Source organism: Diabrotica undecimpunctata, chromosome 10 (genome assembly GCF_040954645.1).
Source record: "Diabrotica undecimpunctata isolate CICGRU chromosome 10, icDiaUnde3, whole genome shotgun sequence".
Classification (NCBI taxonomy): domain Eukaryota; kingdom Metazoa; phylum Arthropoda; class Insecta; order Coleoptera; family Chrysomelidae; genus Diabrotica; species Diabrotica undecimpunctata.
Window position 1 is genome coordinate 22,330,997 of NC_092812.1, and position 25,268 is coordinate 22,356,264.

Here is a 25,268-nt window from a genome sequence, read left to right on the forward strand (position 1 = left end):
GTAGTAACCTATGGTTGTGAAACCTGGGTAATGACGAAAAAAGAGGAAGCTCAACTCAAGATATTCGAGAGAAAGATACTGAGAAAAGTATATGGCCCGGTGCAAGAGGAAGACGGCACATGGAGAATCAGGAGAAACGAAGAGGTTATTGAACTGAATGAAAGGTACACGAAAACGACAAATATGTTACAGTGGAAAGCGGAAAAAAGGAAGGCCCAGGACGAGATGGTTGGATGACGTAGGAGACGACCTGAAAACCATGAATATAAGACAATGGAGGAGAAGGGCCCAAGAGAGATCTGAATGACAGGACATAGCCAAACAGGCAAAGACCCATCCAGGGTTATGATGCCAAAAGAAGAAGAAGAATAATTAATAAACAATAATTATGCAGCGTTATCAACAGAATCAACAAAAACCTCATTAAATTATCCATTTAAGCCAAAGTCTCACAATTATTGCTTCACCCTGTATAATTATTATTTATACCATTGTATACTATATATATATATGTATATATATATATATATATATATATATATATATATATATCCTCCTCAGTCCTAATCCCTTTTGGAATGTGGTGGTGACACCATCAGGCCTTTACAGTTTTTTCACGATTTGTCTCCATCCTTCTCTGTCCTGGGCTAGTTGTTCGGCTTCATGTAACCCTTGGTTAATCAGTATTTTTGTTTGATCTACCCAACGGCTTGGAGATCTTCCCCTAGGTCTCTTTCCTTCAACTCTACCCTCGACTATCAGTTTTTCCATCGTACCTGTTCTTCTAGCAATGTGTCCAAAATACTGCAAATATCTCTGTTGTATTTGTTTAAGCAATCTATCCTTTACTTTAAGTTGTTCTAATATCGATACGTTAGTGCGATGATCAATGCAGGATATTCTCAACATGCGGCGGCATACCCACATTTCTAAAGCGTCTAGTTTATTTTTATCCGCTTTCTTTAAGGTCCACGTTTCGGATGCATATGTCGCTATGGGAAAAATGAGCGCCCTTACCGGCTTTAGTTTTGTGTGTATACCAATTTCATCATAGCTGTTCTAGCAATAGTCAACCTTCTAGGTATCTCTCTGTCACACCCTCCGTTATTTGTTATTAGGGACCCCAGGTATATGAAACTATTTAATACTTCAAAGACCCCAATTTCTTTAATGTGTTGAAGATTATTCCGAGCTCTGTCTACTATCATGATCTTTGTCTTACTCCTATTTAGCTATAGTCCATATGCTTTGCTTTTTTCCTCCAGACGTCTCATTATGTCTTCCATTTCTTCTTGATTTGCTCCGATTATTAAAGTGTCATCTGCATATCTCAAGTTATTGATTTTTTGACCTCCTACTGATATTCCGCCCTTCCATCCGTCTAGTACCTTTCGCATAATGTGTTCGCTGTAGATATTAAATAGAGTTGGCGAGATTATGCATCCTTGCCTGACACCTGCCTCTGTTCTGAAATGATCGGAATGGGTGCTGTTTAATTTTACTGTGCACTTATTATTTTCATATAGACTTCTGATTAGTTGAATTAAGTGGTGGGGTGTTCCCATATATATATATATATATATATATATATATATATATATATATATATATATATATATATAATATACATTTTTTATAGTATTTTCAATGATGTATCACAAGTACCTAGGGGTTTGCAATTTAAACCTTTTTGTTGTGGAGATATAGCGATTTAAACAGAACAGGGACAGGGACTGCAGACGTATTGAGAGACGCATGCAGTGTTTTATAAACCTCAGTAGAAAAACTCCACCTAGTCATTAATGAAACGATATCAAAGTACATGAAATTTTCAGTAACTCAAACAGGATTAAGAGATCCGCTAATCTTCAAAATCAACGAGAATGCAGATAACGTCCTAGAACTAGAACAAGTTTCGAATTTCACCTACCTGGGAACTAATATACATGAGAGAGGAAAAGATGACTGTTCAGGCAGGAGTTTTATACAAAATTATTATATCTAAAAATGTATCGAGACGAGCCAAAATACATATATACAAAACAGTTTTAAGACTGACAGTCCTCTATGCAAGCAAAACGGGTGCTAAACCAAACACAAGAAAAAAAAAAATAAATCTATGGGAAAGGAAAATATTGAGAAGAATTTTTGGAGATATTAAAGAGGGGGAGGTATATAGAAGAAGAACCAATGCCGAGATAATGAGTCTTTTTAAAAAACCTACGATATCAGAAGTTGTAAGAGCTTCAAGATTGAGTTCGGTGGGACATTTAAAAAGAATGAAAGAAGAACGAATACCAAAAATTGGTCGAATGAAGCAGAAAAGGACCTTAAAGAGAAAGGTATAAGAAATTATTAGGATAAAAAGGAAAGAAAAAACTAAGGACCGTAACAATGGAGAGCAATTATTGTCAAGCTATGGGCTAGGTTAGGTTAGGTTTGGTTATTAATCTATTATTAATATCCAGATTTAGCCATACGGCTCACACTCCCTCTAAGGGGAAAATTCACTCAACCCAGATACCTACGGTATCAAATGGATTGAGCTCTGATGGGACTCTTTCCATGTTATCGAGTCCTAGATGACTTGGTATGTCGGTGTATCTCATATAGATGTTCATTTAGACCCAGCTTTTTTATGTTTTCTAGGAGGCTCTTCGGGATGACTCCAGTGGTAGAAAGAATAATAGGTATCGTCTGGGTACTTTCCATTCTCCATTGTCTCCTGATTTTTATTTCTAGATCTCTGTACTTGGCAATCTTTTCGTTGTATTTAACACGTAAATAATTGGTGTTGGGTATCGCCACATCAATAAGTGTTGTTTGCCTAGTAATTTTATTAACTAGTATGAGATCGGGTCTATTATGGGCCACTGGTTGGTCTGTAAGCACAGTGCGGTCCCAGTATAGCTTGTAGTTGTCATTTTCAAGCATTCTATCAGGGACGTATTGGTAATAAGGAAGATGGTCGGTTTGGAGAAGTCCCAGTTTGTCAGCTAGTTCTTGGTGGATAATCTTTCCTACTGAGTCATGACGTTCTTTATAATCAGTACCGACAAATGCCTGGCAGCCACCGGTAAGATGTTGGATGGTTTCTTGGGCTTGGCATCCATATCCGCATTTGTCATTTTGGACTTGAGGATCTTTAACAATATATATCAGGTAATTTTTAGTTGGCTATTATTAATTATTATTAATTTATTATTATTATTATATATATATATATATATATATATATATATATATATATATATATATTGTATATATATTATATTTTATAATATATATTATTAAAGATTATACTTACCCGCTGAACATTTAAAGGTCCTTTGAGCAACCCGGTAAATTTAAAAGTTCTGGATTACCAACAGCAACAACATTTTCTGGAATATTAAACTTTTCCTCCAGATCGTCTAAATTCTCCGTCTACAAAATATTTATAAAGATATTAGAGATAGTTTACTATTATACAGGGATAAACACACAAGAAGTCCACATTGGAAATATTCATTTGATTTTTTATAATGCTAAAGCAGATCGAGTTTTATTCTAAAGGGGACATCTTTAGATAGATACAGATAACTGTTATTTATTCACACCCTTCTTTCCAGTACCACAAACATTTAATTTTAAATAGGAAATATACCATGTGGCACATCATTAAACAGATATTTTGCTGGATAATTTGGGCATCTAGTATAATTCAAAGTTATATCTTCGGCGCCATATACCAATTTCATTTTAGGTATTTCTCACAAAGATACCAAGAAGTCTTTCGCGTTTTGATCTACAACTTGATCTACAACTAGCTCTCTAGTCTAGTGTCTAGGATAAGAATATTTCTTATAATTACCCGGTATTGGTCTGCTACTCATTACTCAGATACTTGGATTTCTGGGTACTCCCTGCAAAATTCGGCATACAGTTGTTAGCAGGTCGATAGCCGATCGTTTCTTGACCGAGATTTGTCACCTTATAATAAAAGCACACAATATTTTCATTTATGGACACAGTCCATTTTATGCACTGTCTAGGTCGTTCCGCTGTAAGTGATCGCCGGCTGATGTTTCAGCGCAGCACCATCAGCGAGTGGAGCTCTTGTTGTTGTTAGGTTGTAGCTGATTTTATGACAGCGGCCCGCGTTCTTAACACTCTGCCTCCAGATTTAGCTATACGGCTCATACTCCCTTTAAGGGGAAAATTCACTCATCCCAGATACCTACGGTATCAGGAGGATTGAGCTCTGGTGGGACTCTTTTCATGTTATCGAGCCCTAGGTGACTTGATACGTTGAAGTATCTCCCAAAAAATTTCTTACGCATTTAGATGTTGAGAGCAGTACTGCTTTTTGCATGGTTTTATAGAGATATTCATTAGGACCTAGCTGTTTTATGTTCTCTAAGAGGCTCTTCGCATTAACTTCAGTAGTATAGAGAATAATTGGTACCGTCTTTTGCTAGCTAGTTCTTGGTGAAGAATCTTTGCTACTGAGTCATGATGTTCTTTGTAATCAGTTCCGACAAACGCTTGGAAGTCCCCGTAAGATGTTGGATGGTTTCTTGGGCTTGACATCCATATCGGCATTTGTCGTTTTGGACCTGAGAGTCTTTAACAATATATTTCAGGTAATTTTTAGTTGGAATAACCTGATCCTGAATGGCAAGTACGAAACCCTCTGTCTCCGGAAACATCTTTCCTGATGTCAACCAATAGTTCGACGCTGTATTGTCGACATATTCTTGGCTGATCTCATTGAAATGTCACCCATGCAGATGTTTACTCTTCCAGGTGCGCATTTTTTCTTGTTTAGTTAGATGGTTTATGCGCATTTCTTGTTCCCTCAGTTTGAGCGGTGTTGTGTCATCTACTGCGCAAATTGCTCGATGCAAAGTAGATGTCTCAGCCTGCATCTGAAAATAGGTTCTTAAATTAGCTACCTGTTTATCCAGTTGCTCATCTATGCCCGTAAGTCCTCTTCCTCCTTGATACCGCGGTAATGTAGTTCTCTCTACTGCACTGCGTGGATGGTGTTTTTGCGCCTTTATTCTACTTTCCGCTGGAGACTCTCTATATCCGTTTTTGACCACTTAATAATACCAAATGAGTAGCTAAGCGCGGAACAGGCGTACGTATTTAATGCCTTAAACCGATTTTTGCTATTAAGATATGACCGATTTAGCTGTCCTACTTTTCGCACAAACTCAGAAGTTAGTTCGGTTTTCATTTGTTTATGGTCTATTTTCCACGCTTTCTTTGCTCCGAGATATTTGTATATATTATTTTCACCCATTACCTCGATGTTTTGGGCATCTTGCATAGCGAAATCTCCGGGCTGAACCTTACCTCTGACTATATTTAGAACACGGCATTTGTCTAGTCCAAAGTGCATACTGATATCACTTGACAATATTTCCACAGTTTTTAGCATCTGATCCAGGTGATTTCGACTGGAAGCTATTAATTTTAAATCATCCATATACACAAGATGATTAGGCTTCGCCACAACAGTACTGTTATTTTTGATGCTAAAACCTGAGTCAGTGGAGTTCACTAGCTGAGATAGTGGATTCATCGCCAAACAGAACCACAGTGGACTCAACGAGTCCCCCTGGAAAAGGCCCCGGTTAATTGGGATATCTTCAGTTTCGATGTTGTTTTCACCGGGTATTTGAAGGTGAATTTTAGTCTTCCATTCCGTTATTATATGCTTTAAAAAGGTCACTATTTTATCACCGACTTTATATATGTTCAATATATCTATCAGCCATTTATGCGGTACTGAACAAAGGTCTCCTTATAGTAAATGAAGGCAGTAAAAAGTTTTTTTTTGTGTACACCTGGTCAGAAATGACTGAGTCGATTATAAGCTGTTTTTTGCAGCCCATGGAACCCGTAACGCATCCTTTCTGTTAAGGCTCTATCTATGATATTGTTTAGAGAACAGTGTTGGTAGATACGCTGGGCTACACATGATGTGACCAATTTGTACAAAGTTGGAAGACAAGTAATTGGGCGGTACTTGGCTGGATCTTGGGTGTTATTTTGATCCTTTGGTATTAGGTAAGTGGTTCCCTGAGTAAGAAATGATGGTATTTCCTGTGAATTAGATATATTATGATTAATTAATACTGTTAAAAGCTCATGAACACTCCAAAACTTTTTTAGCCAGAAGTTTTGAATTCCGTCTGGTCCAGGAGATTTCCAGTTATGAAGCTCTTTGATAATGTTCGAGACTTCTTCAGTGGTGAAAGGTTCATAGGGAATAGTCCTGTAGTGTTGAGAGTTATTTGTCGTGTCTTCAGTCCATCCAGCATTGTTGTTATGAGTAGCTCGCGTGGAAAGTTGGTTATTAGCATTATTATTATTATTTAAAGGATAGAAAATAATAGTCATTAAGTAGTTTTGTTGATCTGGACAGATAATTATTAGGAATACATATTGTAACGAAATAGCCCATCTCCGATGCGGGTACGTGTCACAGTTCTTAGAAGGTTGCATCTAGACTATTCGATCGTTGGTATTCTCGATGCGCTTTCCATGTGAAGGATAGAGGTGGACTACTCCAGAATATTCTAGTACATAATAACTTATACTTATATAAATTAGAACCGCTCGTTTTATTTAATCTCGCTACAGTGGTGTTCGGTGTGAGATTTAAAAAATATATTCAGCAGTGATTGCTAAAAAAATAAAAGACTTTTAACTTTTGAAAAGTATCGTTCGTCGGGAACATCCGCGTAGTTCGGTAGTGATCTTTGTAAAAAAAAGAACGTTTAAAAAGTATGTGTGTGCCTGACCAAAGACGCTGTTAGTACAACTTTCTGTAAAACAGTTGCATGAACAACTAAAAGAACGCGATGAAGATTGTAGCGGGTCCAAGAAGATCCTCCAAGAACGACTAAAGAATGTTCTCAACAAGAATGGAAATGACCCAGAGACATTCCATTTTCAATCAGCAGAAGAAGCAGTTTTAATGAAGATCAAACAAACTTCTAAAAAAAAAATGATAATAAATTTGAAAATATTTCTAGAAGATTCGACGAGAAATTTGAAAATGTCTCGCAAATGATTGAAGAAACCTCTAGAAAGAATGATGAAAGATTCGATGAAACGTCTCAAATTATTAAAGAAGCAGCTAGACAAAATGACAAGAAATTCGAAAATGTGTGTAGAATATTCGACGAGACTTCTCAAATAATTAAAGAATTATGTATTCAGAACAATGAGAAATTTGAAGAAGTTTCTAGAAAATTCGATAAGGTAGAAGAGATCATACAATTAGAGACCATGATAACTAAGACGAAAGTGCTACCACCAGTTAATGCAGTAGTTTTAGATCCGGTAGTGAAAGAAGAATCACCTATAGACGAAACGACACATCATATGAGATTCAAATTGCCACCATTTGATGGAAAGTCTTCTTGGTCCATATACCTTAGACAATTTGAAGCTATTGCGACAGACAATCATTGGACAGGTTTCCTTGACTGCTGCTTTACGAGATGATGCTGCGGATATCCTAAGATCGATTCCTAAGGGTCAAGAAAAATGTTACCAGACCTTATTCACTCGACTAGACAGACGTTACGGAGATGCTCATCTACAACAAGTCTACAAAGTACAACTAAGAAGGGTATCGGTATAGAAGGGTATACAACTTCCTAATGGCTTATCGCTCGGCCGTGAATGAAACTACAGGCCACACTCCAACCTGCCTAATGTTAGATCGTGAAGTTCGTTAGCCTTGCGACCTAAAGTTTGGCTGCAGACCTTCCGAAGAACATGTTGCAAGCGAAGATTATGTCGACCGCCTGAAGTTAAGAATGAACAACATTCATGAACTTGCCCGATACATATACACATCCAGTTAGCCAGTGATAGAATGAAAGATCAATATGATTCTCGATACAAGAATGAACGCTATGAAGTAGGTGATCTTGTTTGGCTTTATAATCCACAACGTCCTCGAGGCTTATCTCCTAAATTGCAAAGACAATGGGAAGGTCCGTATGAAATTAAAAAGAGAATAAATGACGTAATATACCGAATTAAGAAGTTGCCGGAAGGTAAACCAAAAGTAGTTCACATAAATCGTCTTGCACCTTATGCTGGCTCAAATGAAACAGAAGAAGCACGAACCCTTCAACATGAGATCAAAGATGACCGGCGACCAAGCTTTAATGAATTTATGTCAAATTACGCAGAGAGAAAGAGTGCTAGATTCGGTGTGACCACAGAAGTTCAGCAGAATCTTTTTAGTGTTCCGCATAACGTCTCTCTAGCCCACTGTGTTGCCCAAGATCTTGAGATGACTAAAGGAATTTCATCCGTATTTTATAAGAAGTTTGGTCGTTTGGACGAGTTAAAAAATCAGCAGCCTAAAGTTGGAAGAGTACTGAGATTAGAAGGTGGTTCTCGATCTTTGCTGTATATGGTGACCAGGAAGTCGTATACAGACAGGGCAAGCTACAAGGATATATGGCGTGCTCTAACTAATTTGAAGAAAATCGTGTGCAATTATGACATACAGAATTTGGCCTTCCCAAGATAGGCCATGCACTAGATAATCTGGATTGGAAGATTTTCGAAAGCATGCTTGAAGTGATCTTCCGAGAAACGGGTGTATTGCATTAATCCGAAGAGATCGTGTCCTTCAAAGACAGTAGACTGCTATTTCTTTCTGAGAGGTTCATGTAGAGCTGGAGAGTCATGTAGATTTCGCCATACTGGACCTTCATGTAGAGTTGCTGATCGGGCCGTTCAGATCTAAGAGGGGAGCAGTGTAAGGAAATAGCCCATCTCCGATGAGGTTATGTGTTACGATGCTGGAATGTTCGATCGTTGGCATTCTCGATGCGCTTTTAACGTGAAGGATAGAGGTGGACTACTCCAGAATATTCTACTACATAATAACTTATATATATATATATATATATATATATATATATATATATATATATATATATATATATATATATATGTATATGTCAGGCCATGGAGTTTGGGGTGTGTACATTGTAAAATGGCGTGCACCCCATCCATCCATGCTATGGCATGCTGGACGAGCCATACAGTCTGTAGTCAACACCCCGAAGTATGATCGGGAACACAAAATGTATCAATACTCATACTCTTATGAAACGCACCTGGCGGATCATAAGAGCCTTCACATTTTACTCTTCTTCAACTTGTCTTTGAGTGAAATTTCTTTAATCTTTTCTATCAGCCTCTCTTGGCTAACTCTTGTTTTCTTCTGACCCCGAATGGCAATTAGGTTTCCGAAGGCAGACGGGTCACTATATTTCTTTCTAATATATTCTTCCCATCCACACCTTCTTTCCCTCCCCATCCTACCCAACAAAAATATGGAGAAAACCAGATGCAAAAAATCCGTAAGTTAAGGTGGAAGCTATCGTGCTAAAAACTGAATGGTTGCACGTCACGCGGCCGCTAACGATGCTCTTGGGACACCGGGCGAAATCCCATTGAATATTAGCCTTGTTCCTGTAGGCGGGGCTCTACAGGAATCGACCAACGTTCCCCAGCTACTCGTGGGAATAAATATGAATACTCACCAACATGCTAGGCAAGCACGGTGTTTAAATGCCAAAAACCCGACCACTGTAAACCAACCCTATTCAATGTGCGTCATAAAGATAAACCTCAACATCGCCACATATAATGCTCGGTCACTCTCTACCGAAGAAAGATTCGAAGAAATGGAGGAAGAACTCTCAAAAGTGAACTGGGATATTGTAGGTATCAGCGAAGTTAGAAAAAAGGGAGAGAGTCTTACCTCACTCCCATCAGGCCATTTATTTTATTACAAAGGAGAAGAGAAATCGACAGTCAGAGGCGTCAGCTTCTTTATTCACAAAAGAATTGCTAACAGAATTGTGTCAATAAACCAAATCTCAACAAGAGTGGTCTACTTAAACATCAAAATAAACGCCAGATATATCCTAAAGTCCATTCAAGTGTACGCCCCTACTACAGGACATCCAGACGAAGAAGTCCAAATATTCTACGACCAAATATCCTGTGCAATCAAGGAAAATCCTGGCCACTTCTTAATAATAGGTGGTGATTTCAACGCCAAAATAGGCACTAAGGAAGACCCCTCTGAAATAATATTGGGAAATTTTGGAAGCGAAGGCAGAAATGATAGAGGCAAACAACTACTGAAAAACAATCTCTATCAAATGAACAGCTTCTTTAAAAAGAAAAAACACAGAAGATGGACATGGGAAGTGATGTAAAACAAGGAACGAAATCGACTATTTCTTAACAAACAAAAAAGAATTATTTTAAGACGTAAATGTGCTAAACCAGTTCAGTACAAGCAGTGATCATAGGTTAGTAAGAGCTAAAATAACGATATCAACCGAAAAAGAAAGACTCAAAACGATAAATAAGAAACAATCAAAGAAATGGACAAAACCAACTAACATTCAGGAGTTCGAAAAATATATTGGTAATTCATTGAAAGATACAACAACAGCAGACATCAATATATTGAACAAACAAATAGTCAACACAATGCAACAGGCTCAAACTAAATATTGTCCGACAAGCAAAAAAGATGAAAAACTGAGTCAACCCACGAAAACCCTTATAGAACTAAAGCAACAAATGAAAGGAGATAACACTACAAGCAAAGAAGCGATAAATCAAATAAATAAGACGATCACAAAGGCAATAAGAAAAGACATAAGAAACTACAATGTAGAAAAAACAAAACAGACAATAGAGCAAAATAAGAACATGAAATTTTTGAAGAGGAGTGTACAAAAGGGGAAAATAGAAATTAACAAACTGAGAAACAGAACTGGAGAAGAAACAACGAACAGAGATGAAATATTAAGAATAGTCGAATACTCTACACAGAGTTATATAGATCAAGAAAAAAAGATAACAATACGGAACCTCCAATTACACTAAAAACTGGGGTATTAAACCAGGGATCAGATTTAATGCCCGATATAATAAAATTAGAAATCAAAGAAGCCCTGAAGAAAATGAAAAATAATCGAACCCCGGGTGAAGATGAAATAGTATCAGAAGCACTAAAAATTGGAGGGGATGTATTACTTGAAAAAATTAAACAACTTTTCAATATCTGCCTTCACAGCGCCAATATTCCAACAAACTGGAACAACGCTACTATGATTCTATTACACAAAGCAGAAGACAAAGCAAATTTAGAGAATTACAGACCGATTAGCCTCCTCAGCCATATATATTGTTTACGCGAATACTAGTTAAGAGAATGGAAAGAAAATTAGAGACTTATCAACCAAGGGAACAGGCAGGATTCCGAAAAAGTTACGGAACAAATGACCATCTACAAAGTATAATATTTATCGATTTTCACAAATCCTTTGACACAGTTGAGCTAAGCAAAATATTACAGGCGCTTAAAGAATGCAGGCTAGATTATAGATATACTAAATTATTATACAAAATATACCTGCAGGCAACAACCACTGTCAGATTACATACTAACAGTAATCGCATAAAAATAGAACGGGGGGTTAGACAAGGAGACCCAATGTCACCTAAACTTTTTAATACGGTGCTAGAACATGCTTTTAAGAATTTGGATTGGATGACAAAGGGAATAAAAAATAGATGGAGAATATCTAAACAACTTACGTTTCGCCGATGATATACTTATAATAGCTGAAGATCTAGGTATGGCAAGAGAGATGGTACAGGAACTCGTTGTGGCTACAGAAAATGTAGGTTTAAATATAAATATCTCGAAAAAAAAACCATGACCAATTTGGTACCCAACCAGATCAGTATTGGTGGGAAAGAAATAGAACTCGTAGATAGATATAAATACCTGGGACATGAAATTATGATTGGCAGGGATAACCAGACTCATGAAATGAAGAGAAGAATCGGCCTTGGGTGGGCAGCATTTGGAAAACTGAGAGAAACTTTTAAAAGTGAGCTGCCTACATGCCTAAAGAGAAAGGTATTTGATCAGTGTGTCTTCTCAGTCTTGACGTACGGAGCAGAAACACTTACCTTAATAAAAGCAGCAGCTACCAAACTGAGAGTCACGCAGAGAAGAATGGAGCGGTCCATGTTAGGAATAACTCTGCGAGACAGAATAACCAACGAAGACATCAGGAGAAGAACCGGAGTGACTGACATCATCGAGACGATAGCCAGACTAAAATGGAGATGGGCAGGACACATAGCCAGAATGACAGATGGGCGATGGACAAAGAGGTTATTGGAATGGAGGCCAAGGGAAGACAAGAGAAGCGTCGGTCGACCACCTACAAGATGGACTGACGATTTAAGAAGACTCAATAAAAACTGGATAAGAGCGGCGCAAGATAGACGGGGTTGGAAGCATGAGGAAGAGGCCTATGTTCAGCAGTGGACTCTTGAGGCTGGATGATGATGATATATATATATATATATATATATATATATATATATATATATATATACACATATACATATACATATATACCAAAAAACAATTTATAAGTATGTTGGAAATATCGGGTATGTGGTGTGGTATAACATTATTGCTGATGTATATGTACATCCAATAAAATGCATGTTAAAATTTAAAATATCTTTGATCACGTCCGTTAACGATGAGAGAGTGATATATCTGGCTAAAGTTGTCGATATCCGTTCTCTTATTTAGGGACGATGGATGTTTTAGAATTTGACACATTTCAAGGATGGATCGCTTATGATAATTTTTTTGTTTGCACAGTATTTTGGTATTCGTGAATTCGATACTGTGTTTGGTTGAAATGGCATGCTGTGCAAGGGCACAAGATGATTTAGAAATCCTAATGTCGCTTTTGTGGGACGTTAGTCGACCTTGAAAAGAGCGGCTGGACTGGGCAATATAATAGCAGGAGTTGCACTCTGCACAGGGTACATGATAGACGACATTAGTTTGTTCTAGAGGGGCCAATGGAGCTTTTGTCTTAGAAAATAACTTTCCTAAGGTTCTATTATTTTTTAAGGCTATGGATTTATTATTATTATTAATGTAATTGACTCCAACCCATAAAAAACATATTTATATATTTTTTTCAAACGAGTCACAAGTACTTCACATATATATATATATATATATATATATATATATATATATATATATATATATATATATATATATATATATATATATATATATATCGAGAAAAGGAGTACGACCGTCAATCCAAAATAAACTAAGGTACACTCGAAGAGTGGTGGGTTTTTCGGTCAAAGTGGAGAAATAAAAGACAAAGAAGGTGGCTACTTCATCTATTTATTGAAGACGTTTCGCTTTCTGCTCAGAAAGCATCATCAGTTCATCTAAAAAGAACAATATGAAACCAAACATCCATAGAGAAGTTACAACAAAAGTGTGTTACCTTACAAAGACATGTAGCAGTCAATGATGTTAAAAATGTGAAAAAACTTACGAAACTGGACATTCAGAGTTAACGTTGTATAAAATAATTAATTGAAACTAGGTATAGTTTGCAATTTAACAAAATTAGCACAGCAAAAGAACATGTGATAAAAATACATGTATAAAAAAGTTATTATAAAAACTTAAGTAAAAAACATTAAGGTTTATTTTAAAGTGTAAAGAACTAAAGAGATCATACGAATGCACTTCCAACAATTTTATTTAATAAATTAGATTTTAATTTTAACTTTAGGTAACATTATAAGTTATTTAGATTAATAGTAATAAGATAAAATGAAGTTACCAGTCTTTAGCTTACTGAGTCTCGCCGATAAATGAATTTACAGGTTTAACACCCACGAAAACACGTGAAGAGAGGTGGCCTTGAGGTCAAAGTGACATAAACAGCAAGGCAACCTACCAACCTCTATATATAAGGCGGTATATTCAAAAATTGTGATAAATTTGGTTGACAGCTTGTCGTTAAAAAACCAAACAATGAAAGGAAAAGGTGGTTAAAATCACCACTCACCCCAACAGTGATTGATCTGTCAACAAAGAACAAAGCATGCGAAGTCAATCCAAAATATCATATATTATAATATTATGACGTCACTAGTTAGCCAGCTAACAGGTGAAGATTAATACAACTTCCACAGTCCAAAGGTTCAAACATTTAGGACCGTAATGAAAAAGATTCTATGAATCAATTTCAGTTTAATTTTATCAAACAAGTTCATCAAAAAGAACAATTACTTAATTATGTAAAAGTGATATTGACAAATATTAATAAAATATAAGTTGATAAATCTAAGTTAAGGAAGGAATAATGAACGCAATCTCGTAAAAAGACAGTTTTTAGAAATGTGTTCAATATTAAAACATCCTAATACCCTTAATAAGAGAACCGACATTAGTAATTTGAGTCAAATTTATCATGCATTAATTTTACAGAATTAGGCTTGATATGTTGTTTACTTAAATTATGTCCCACATTGGGGTTTTGTTATTACATGTTCATATAATAAATTTAAATAAAAATAAAATAAAATAAATTATTCCTTCCTTAACTTAGATTTATCAACTTATATTTTATTAATATTTGTCAATATCACTTTTACATAATTAAGTAATTGTTCTTTTTGATGAACTTGTTTGATAAAATTAAACTGAAATTGATTCATAGAATCTTTTTCATTACGGTCCTAAATGTTTGAACCTTTGGACTGTGGAAGTTGTATTAATCTTCACCTGTTAGCTGGCTAACTAGTGACGTCATAATATTATAATATATGATATTTTGGATTGACTTCGCATGCTTTGTTCTTTGTTGACAGATCAATCACTGTTGGGGTGAGTGGTGATTTTAACCACCTTTTCATTTCATTGTTTGGTTTTTTAACGACAAGCTGTCAACCAAATTTATCACAATTTTTGAATATACCGCCTTATATATAGAGGTTGGTAGGTTGCCTTGCTGTTTATGTCACTTTGACCTCAAGGCCACCTCTCTTCACGTGTTTTCGTGGGTGTTAAACCTGTAAATTCATTTATCGGCGAGACTCAGTAAGCTAAAGACTGGTAACTTCATTTTATCTTATTACTATTAATCTAAATAACTTATAATGTTACCTAAAGTTAAAATTAAAATCTAATTTATTAAATAAAATTGTTGGAAGTGCATTCGTATGATCTCTTTAGTTCTTTACACTTTAAAATAAACCTTAATGTTTTTTACTTAAGTTTTTATAATAACTTTTTTATACATGTATTTTTATCACATGTTCTTTTGCTGTGCTAATTTTGTTAAATTGCAAACTATACCTAGTTTCAATTATTTATTTTATACAACGTTAACTCTGAATGTCCAGTTTCGTAAGTTTTTTCACATTTTTAACATCATTGACTGCTACATGTCTTTGTAAGGTAACACACTTTTGTTGTAACTTCTCTATGGATGTTTGGTTTCATATTGTTCTTTTTAGATGAACTGATGATGCTTTCTGAGCAGAAAGCGAAACGTCTTCAATAAATAGATGAAGTAGCCACCTTCTTTGTCTTTTATTTCTCCACTTTGACCGAAAAACCCACCACTCTTCGAGTGTACCTTAGTTATATATATATATATATATATATATATATATATATATATATATATATATATATATGGTGTAAACTTACAGTGTATACGGTTCTCAAGTTCTTTTCCCATCTATTAGCGACTGCTTTCATGTCGTTCAATTTTAAAATTGCTGCTGCTGTTGGTGGGGTGACAGAGGTAGTTCCTATCATTCGGTTGACGATCGCTCGAAATGAATTAGAAACTAAAAAGTAAAGGTAAATTCGTTAATAAGTACCTATATTCTATAGCGATGTGTCTACGTTGTCCAGTGAATTTTTTACAGGATATTTAAATAGTCAAATAGATCACCACGGTATTACTTTTTCACCTTAAATAGTCAATACTTGCACTCTATTAATTCATTGTACTCACTGTTTGGAGAAAGATTAGGTGCTGCCTCTGTCGTAGTAGGCGAACTCCTGTGAGCTTCAAGCATCAACTGCCCGAATGTTAATCCTAACTCAAGGATGTCGAATGCAGGTTTTATATTGGCTCGGAAATATCTTCTGGCTACTTCATCTTTGGTTGTTAACTTCGGCTTTCGTGACATTGTTGTGCTTTCAGGTTGCTATAAAATAAGTTAAAATTTTAAGTTGTTGATTATAATACAATGCAATTTACACCTGGTTTTGACTTCAAAAGGTATTGAAAATTAATTACACTTTAAAAACAATCAAAAAATTGAACTGCTGAAAGAACAGTACGATTGCAAAACAGGTAACATTTTTTTATTTTTTTTTTATTGAATGCAAGTTTACAATCTACTCCTTAAAATATATAAAAAACAAGTAAAGGTGTTAGGAGTAGTCGTCTCGTGGTGTAAACAACACTACATTGGTTTTCATTGGTTTTTCATTGGATCGAATTTCATCATTAATTCATAGGTTTTTTCAAAAATTCATCTATTACTAAGTTGGAGACAAACCAGGGTGCGTTTATCATGGTGCGTAGGGTTTTGAACTGTATTGTTTGGTATTTGGTAATTGGTGCTGTTCAATTTTTTCACATGCGAAAAATCATGTCATTTTTTCGATGTATTACTAACCATCATTTTACCACAATTTTACAATCATTACCTTAGTCCAACGCTTGATAATACTTTCTGCTTCCATTTCCAACCCCCCTCCTTTAAAAATACAGACAGTTTTAAAATATCAAACAAGAAGACGTACTGACGTACTGCTCTTGCTTGTTAGGTACATATCGCTGGGAACAGACGCTCTCTCTTCTCTGTTGAATATCGTTAGTAACAAAGGTATTCTCTCTACTGTTGACTGCCGCTAACAACAAACATTCTCTCTCTCCCGCTTGTAGTTACGCTAAAAATACCGCAAATACTGTTTTAAATCGTATACACACGCAAATGTACTCTATCTCATGATATCAATTTTAGTACCACGAGACATGTATTCAGAAACCTGTAACCCGGAGAGCTTCCCCGTATGAAGAACAAACGCGAGTGAAAGCCTGTAAAATCCACGAGTGAGTGTGTGTGCAGCAGAAGTATTGGTAAGACTTTGTATAAACTTAATTTGCTATAATCTGTATAACCCTTTACTACTTATCCTAATTTATTTGAACCAGCCCTATGTAATACAGACCGCATGCACTGAAATTATAATCATAATTTTACATATGTACACCCTTTTTGTACAGGTGCATCTGTAGAGTTCAATACTGGATGATTAAATTGGCTTCAAAATTGTCATATATCCAGTTATTTTTATAGCAATTGATAATTGTGACGGTTTTGTGATAAGCCAATTCATTTGTCTAGTTTTTAAGACCTTGTAGTTCTCCGAGTAAGTTTTTCGTTTTAGTGAAGTCCTAGATATTTTAGTTCTGATTTTATTGGAATTACTGTATTGTTAAAAATAGGACGGCTGCGTTGGATAGGACATGTAGAAAGAATGGAAGAAGGCGAAATAGCAAATAAAATATTCAAACAGATGCCAGTAGGAAAAATAACAAGAGGAAGACCGAAACTGAGATACTTAGAACAAATAGAAAATGATATAACAACCTCAAAAATAAAAAAACTGGAGAAAAAAAGCACGAAACAGATCAGAATTGAGAAGAATCCTTGAACAGGCCAAGACCCAAAAAGGGTTTAATTTAAATTAATTTAAATATTTAGGTGCACTCATTGATAAGAACGTCTTGGGAAAAACCGAAATTAAACACCGAATTAGTCAAGGACGTAAAATTGGAGGATGTCTGAATTCCTTATCGTGGGATCGCAACATTTCCAAAAGGAACAAAAAAAGAATAGGGCAAACCATGGTTTAATCAGTTCTTTGTTATGGCTCTGAAGTATGGACAATTAATGCAGACCTGAAGAAGATTGAAGAAGATTGTTGGCAGTTGAAATGGATTATTTTGAGAAGAAGTGCTAGAATATCATGACTGGAAAGGAAGACCAACGATTCTATAAGAAATAACATGAATGCTACAGAAACGGTCATTGACAGAATAGAAAGAAGAGGTTTAAAATAGTTTGGACGCCTACTGATAACACCTGACGAACATTGGCCCCAAAAACTTCACAGATGGAAGCTTCCAGGGGAAAAGAGGTAGAACTCGACGCTCCTGGAATGAAGGAATTAGAAGAGCGATGGAATCGAGAGGTTTGGATGAGGAGCATGCCTTGGACCGGGAGGATTGGCAAAGGATTGTATTTACAAGTTGGATCCTGTAATACATACATACATACACATATATATATATATATATATATATATATATATATATATATATATATATATATATATATATATACAGATTGAACGAATTTAAAACGGAACATACGAAATCAATGTATTTCGGCACAACTCCGCTCTAGGTGGTTGACCAACAAAAGGTTGTCAAATAATTATATTATAAAAATCCAATACTTCAGCGGGCTGCTGGATTCTGAATTCATTCATAACTCTACCCAAATAGGTTGCCTAGAATCACTGTGAAAACTAGACTACAAAAGCAGTTATTATGCTGTCAAACCACTTATCGCTTCCTTATAGTCCAAGAGATAGAGCCGAAATTTTGAACTGATCAGTAATATGACATTTCTCTATTGGAATATATTCATTGTAACTGGGTTAAGACTTTGCCTTACAGGCGGACGCCCCTCGTGGTACAGGGGGTGGCTATACAGGGATAAAGTTGTATTTTTTTTCAGAAAAATTAACGATCGATAATATGGCTGAAAATTTGCCCAGAGTAAGATCTTGGTATAACCAGACGAAATCCCAAAGGGCGGACGCGAGAGTGGATACATAAGGGGTGGCGGACAGGGGTGAAATTGAAATTTTTTGGGGAAAAATTAACGATAAGTAATATGTCCGCCATTTTCATGGCTCATTATTTAGCCCCTAAAAACTCTAAATCCAAAAGGGCGAACAGCTGGGTTGGTACAGAGAGCCATAAAACGGGGTCAAATGTACCACTTGCCTGCGCATTTTAGGTCTCGGTAACAATTTTCAAACTGATTTTATTATGATATTTTTATACCGATTGATTTGAAAATTTGTATGCTCACTTCTGTTACTATTCTGAGAAGCGTCAAGTAGAGTTTTCTTCAAAGTTTTCCAAAAAAATTTCCGTAAATGAAAATTTTCGTAATTTTTTGAGGTAAAATCTAATTTATCGAATCCTTTCGATTTTCTGTAAGTTATACCATGATTTTTTTCCAAAAATTTTCAAACGATTTTTCCGATAAGGAAAAAAAATTAGAAAAACTTTTCTAAAACATTTGATAAAACTCTACGTCATCGTCTGAATCTTTTATAGAATATTTTGTAGTTTTAAAATGATATTATGATAATGTTTTTTTTTCAAACTAAAGTCATATTTACTTTACAAATCACATTTTTTTCTTAAATATAAATATTTTACGAATTAATTTTTAATTGAATAAATGTTTGATATTTGATATTTTATTAAATTAAAGTAATTTTATAATGTTAACTATTAAATATTTTTGGTATAACAAATAGTAATTTTACTTATTTTTTATTACAATCAAAAAGGTTTTTAAATTGATATTGCATAAATAATGGTTGTTCAGATATAAGAAAAATTTGATTTATTATTACATTAATAATCAAATACAAAATATATTATTTCTATTTATCAATAGGTAAAATTCAATTTGTAGAATTCCTTTAACATTTTACAAATAATTATTAATAAAAATCAATTTAATAGTGGAATTATCAATTTTTTAAGTTTTGAAATTTACTTTGTACTTAGATATTTTCAATATTTTTTTTAATTTTCAAATTTATTGAATTTTTTTTTTCATTAGTTAATTATAATTTTACAAATTCTGTTTGGACATTAATTTTGCATCATTATTATTTTAAAATATTAAAATAATAATGATGCGCGTTCCATTTAGATCAGTAATTCTAGACGCATGCGCTAAATGTAATAAGTATCAAGATGCTTTTATCCAACTTGGTGAAACTGACTTTGATTGTAATGAAGTTTTTGAAACCTTAGGAACTTTCATATGTCACTTATATGGAACAGGACTGACGAGAACAATTCCAAAAAGAAAAGGAAACGATGTCAGATTTTCACTATTTAACCGGCAGTATAAGTTGCATGATATGAACGAGCCTTTTTAAAAAAAAAACTAAAAAATTTCGATGCTTCAAGCTTACCACCATGTCAAGATGAATTACACCAACATCTACTGCAAGCCCATTATATTTCAAATATTTGGACAAATGCTCATAAAAAAGTACCAACAGAATTGTTGAAGAACATGGTTGGGAGTTTGAAGATGAAACATATAAATTCAAATGGTTTAGTGGACCTCAGATGCCAGAATCAATTCGAGAAGTAGTGATTGAAAATGAAGCAGACAATGAATGTGATATTATTGAACGTGAAAGTGACGAAGATGATGAATGTGATGACATCAGTGAGAGTGAGAAAAATGACGAAATTTTTAAAGTTTTTCTAAATTTTTTTTTCTTATCGGAAAAATCGTTTTTGGAAAAATTCATGGTATAACTGACAGAAAATCGAAAGGATTCTACAAATTAGATTTTACCTCAAAAAATTACGAAAATTTTCATTTACGGAAATTTTTTTGGAAAATTTTGAGGAAAACTCTACTTGACGCTTTTCAGAATAGTAACAGAAGTGAGCATACAAATTTTCAAATCAATCGGTATAAAAATATCATAATAAAATCAGTTTGAAAATTGTTACCGAGACCTAAAATGCGCAGGCAAGTGGTACATTTGACCCCGTTTTATGGCTCTCTGTACCAACCCAGTTGTCCGCTCTTTTGGATTTAGAGTTTTTAGGGGCTAAATAATGAGCCATGAAAATGGCGGACATATTACTTATCGTTAATTTTTCCCCAAAAAATTGCAATTTCATCCCTGTCCGCCACCCCTTATGTATCCACTCTCGTGTCCGCCCTTTGGGATTTCGTCTAGTTATACCAAGATCTTACTCTGGGCAAATTTTCAGCCATATTATCGATCGTTCATTTTTCCGAAAAAAATTACAACTTCTACCCTGTATAGCCACCCCCTGTACCACGAGGGGCGTCCGCCTGTAAGGCAAAGTCTTAACCCAGTTACAATGAATATATTCCAATAGAGAAATGTCATATTACTGATCAGTTCAAAATTTCGGCTCTATCTCTCCGACTATTAGGCAAGCTCCTCTTTCCTTTAAAGGAGACATATAGTTGAACGATATTTTATACAATGTCTATCACCGGGTATGGATTTATTTTTGTCCAAGTTTTATATTGGTCCACTATTTCAAATGCAGTTCAAACAGACATATATTAAATTGTATGTTCCGTTTTAAATTCGTTCAATCTGTATATATATATATATATATATATATATATATATATATATATATATATATATATATATTAGGGTGTATAATACCCAAAACTCTGATAAGTTTGTAATGTTCCACTAAATTATCACGGTTCTATAAAGATCGGCTGTAAAATAAGTTATCTGATAAAATGTAACGTTTTGATCAAGTCTCCCTCTTCTCCCCGAGTGATCTACTAATTTCATTGTTTTTATACTTCTATACGCACTTGGTAAGGCGAAATGCATGAGTCGTTTGCTCCCGAGGCGACAACTGTCACGGTATTTTTGAGCCAAGGATAGGGAGTGAGGTTTCGTTGCGTTGTGCCGTTCGTCCGTTTCGTGGTTCCGATAAGACTTGTTTTCGAATACCTGGCAGGCGTTTGCGTGGTTGGTTTCGAGCGTCAACTTACCTCCAACCTAATTCAATTTGAGGACACTGTCAGGCGAGAAGTTTAACTGGAGCGGTGTCGTAAGGCCAGTTTAGCGAGGACAGAGACCTTCCGTAGAGCAAAAGGAAAAAAGCTGGTTTGATCCTAATGTTCAGTATGAATAGGGACTGCAAAAGGACGGCCTATTGAACCTTTTAGCTCAAAAAGTTTTCAGCAGGAGGTGTCAGAAAAGTTACCACAGGTATAACGACTATTCCTATGATAACGAGCAGAATTCACCAAGTGATGGATTGTTCACCCATAAACAGGAAAAATGACAGGGGTAATGATTCCAAGCTATCATCCCTAGGATTATGCTTAAACCCACGGGTCCAACGTCTGATTATGTATCACGAGCCCTTATTTTCGTTGAGATTATCGGTTTACCGAGGTTATCGATCCTTGCCAGTAAGCCAGATCTTTAGACGGAAGAACATGGGTATTAAAATACTTTCGAAGTTTAAAAAACGGAATTGTCTGTAGACGACTTACCTACCTGGCAGGGTATCGTATTTGGCAGAGCAGTTTCCACGCTGCGATCTATTAAGACCTCAGCTTGGGGATTCGTTTTGTCGGTTAGACTAGACCCCTGGTATATATTTTTAAAAAATCCATAATCTGAACGTACCTACTTAAAACAATATTAATATCCGAGGTAATTATATATACCCCACAACTTATTATATACATATATATTACATTATATACATATATAACCCCTTATTATTTTCTGTTGAGAACGTATTGTCGAGTAAATACTTAATATGTTTATTTAAAAAATTCCCTAATCAGCGTATCGTCTCTCCGGCTGAGGGCTGGTGTAAGGCAATTAATTAAATTTTACGACCTTTTCATCTGGGAATGTAGGGAGTTTCGAATATCATATTATAAGAATATATACAATTGCGTAGATATAGTTATGGTTAGTCAGTCGAATTTGTACCACCTAAGCAAACTGTATTAAATAAAACTTTAAAGTCACATTTGTGTATTTTAATACAAAAGTAATTTTTTGTAATAGAAATTTAAGTTTTGGTTTACCGACTGAAAATAAATATAAATTCAATAGCCTCGTTGCCAAGAAAAATGTAAAATTACCTAAGCAAGGAACTGATCAGCCCTTAGCGACCGCTGCTGGGTTAGTAAATTATGAGGTGTATATTTTGTGAAGGGTAGCATGACAGTAAAAATTGTTTTAAAGCACAAACATTTACTATGGAACGAAAACGTCGAACACTGTCAGAAAATAAAGCCTGTTTTCGACGTCTGAAAGTAAATAACTATCCCCTCACTATTTAATGCGGTAAGTCTGCGATAGATGAATAGTGAATAGTTGCAATAGAATAATAGGCGATTTTAAACTCTTGAATATAATGCAGTATCTCTCAAATCGTATAAAATCCACGTATGTACCTCAAACAGACCTAAACGCTTATAGTTAAAAAAATCAAAGTGATAGTTGTAAATCGAGAAATAAAACAATCAATCTAAATTAAAATTAATTGCAGAATACAAGAGTTAACTTAGGCTCCATCGTAACAAACAAGACATTAAAAAACGAAATCCGCCAATGTAGGGCCATAAAAACAAAGAAAGTGCTCGGGCTAACTTCAAATGATATGAAAACTACCAATAACAAAAAACTACATTTCTTGACGGAAATAACATTTGCTACACTTAATCGTATGCGTCAAAAGACATAGCTGCTGTTGTCAGATTTACTTATACCAATGTTTTTGGTAACTTACCACATTTAAATCAACCATCGATCCAAAATCTGCCAACTTAAAGTATGTGCCGTAAAGCATTATATTAGTAGCTTTCACGTCTCGATGGACTAGTAATTTCTCATGCATGTATTTCAGGGCCTTGCACATATCGTATAAGCAATCCCACAGAAGCGGTTGTCGTATAATATTTTTTTCCGAATACTCCATAAGGTTCATTTGGCAAGCCTCCATCATCATATATACCTCCCCACACTCTTCCCACGCCATATAAAATTTCACGCAGTTTTGGTGGATTCCCAATTTCTCATTATTAAGAATTTCAGTATATTTTATGTGAGGAGGTAATGTACGTCTAAATTCTTTTATTGCATATTTTGTATTAGTAAATTTATTTATTGCCTTGTAGACAACTCCAAAACAGCCTTCTCCTACTTTTATAGGCGATGTGTAAATTTGTTGGTGATAGGTTTCATGGAGTGATGCATCATAATTTACATCCAGGTCAACTAAAAATAAAAAAAACATATTTAGTTAATTTTAATTAATACTTAAGTGTTAGAGTTCAGGTTGAGATGTTAAAGTTACCAGCGGAATTGGTAACATGGCAGCATACTACTCTACATGAGGTAGCTTGGTCCTGAGACAAAGTGTCTATGAGGACTTGTTGATAGCAACTATCAATAATCTTTCCTGTCATATTAGAAGCAACTATAAAATGGCTTCGATCTGGACGCAATAGCGACATCTGATAAATAAATCAGTAAACTAATTCTCGAAACTAAATTCAGATTTCCGCTTTAATCTGTGCCTTCTAAGAATTGCAAGGCAAAACAGACGTTGATAAAGATGTTATTAGAGACATGGGGAATCTAAAACTGTATTCCACAACATATCTCCTCAACTAAGCAAAAATCCTTAGCGAATTGGTTTCTCGTACTCATAAGTGCGTTACACTTACACCAATATATATATATATATATATATATATATATATATATATATATATATATATATATATATATATATATATATATACTGCGTATACAATATAAATGTATTACATTCTCAACACTGATAACATTTCAAGCATCAAATTTGAAATCTCCATATTGCCTCTCCATATCTCCTGGTTTTTGTTCAATTCGTAGCGTTGATTTATGAGCTAATTAGGCGTAGTTGAGTGATTTCTTGAGAAATTGGAAAGTTCGGTTTGTTGTTGAAATACGGAAGATGAATGGATAAAAAGAAAAGTTGGAAGGAGATTTTGGATGATGATGGATTTGGAAAGCAGAGAAGGTTGAGTTATCTGTTACTTACCTTAGAAAGAAGAACGTCGAATTCTGATTGAGTGCCGGTAGTTTGTAAACGGTTAAGTTGTGAAGAGTTAAAAAAATGGTAGCAGCTCTGATCTATGAATGCTGGTTGGCAGACGTTGCAGTTTGAGTTTCTACTGCAAGGAGATTTCTAGTAGGGGAAGGAGATCAAAAGGATCGTTAGGAGGTTTGAGCTAGAGTACGTGTAAGCATACTAAAGGAAGGAGTTTAGCTACAGCGTTTTTGATGAAAAAAAAAAATAAAAATAATAATAAGGAACATTGCAGAATATTAGCGACATTCCACAACCGAATGTTTTGAGAACAGCATTGCAGAGGTATACAGTTTGAAATGAAACAGGTAAAAAAAAATT

The 25,268-nt window shown here is 35.0% G+C and overlaps 1 protein-coding gene across 1 annotated transcript; it reads right to left on the reverse strand.

The window, feature by feature from the left end:
* Positions 1-3,307: 3,307 nt before the first annotated feature.
* Positions 3,308-24,995, reverse strand: LOC140451905 (membrane-associated tyrosine- and threonine-specific cdc2-inhibitory kinase-like). The gene is made up of 5 exons (XM_072545858.1): positions 24,900-24,995; positions 23,601-24,088; positions 15,939-16,134; positions 15,626-15,768; positions 3,308-3,426 (listed from the first exon to the last, which is right to left on the reverse strand). The coding sequence occupies exons 2-5, from the start codon at positions 23,847-23,849 to the stop codon at positions 3,319-3,321; spliced, it is 696 nt and encodes a 231-aa protein (XP_072401959.1). The 5' UTR covers positions 23,850-24,088; positions 24,900-24,995; the 3' UTR covers positions 3,308-3,318.
* Between the last annotated feature and the right edge of the window lie 273 nt (positions 24,996-25,268).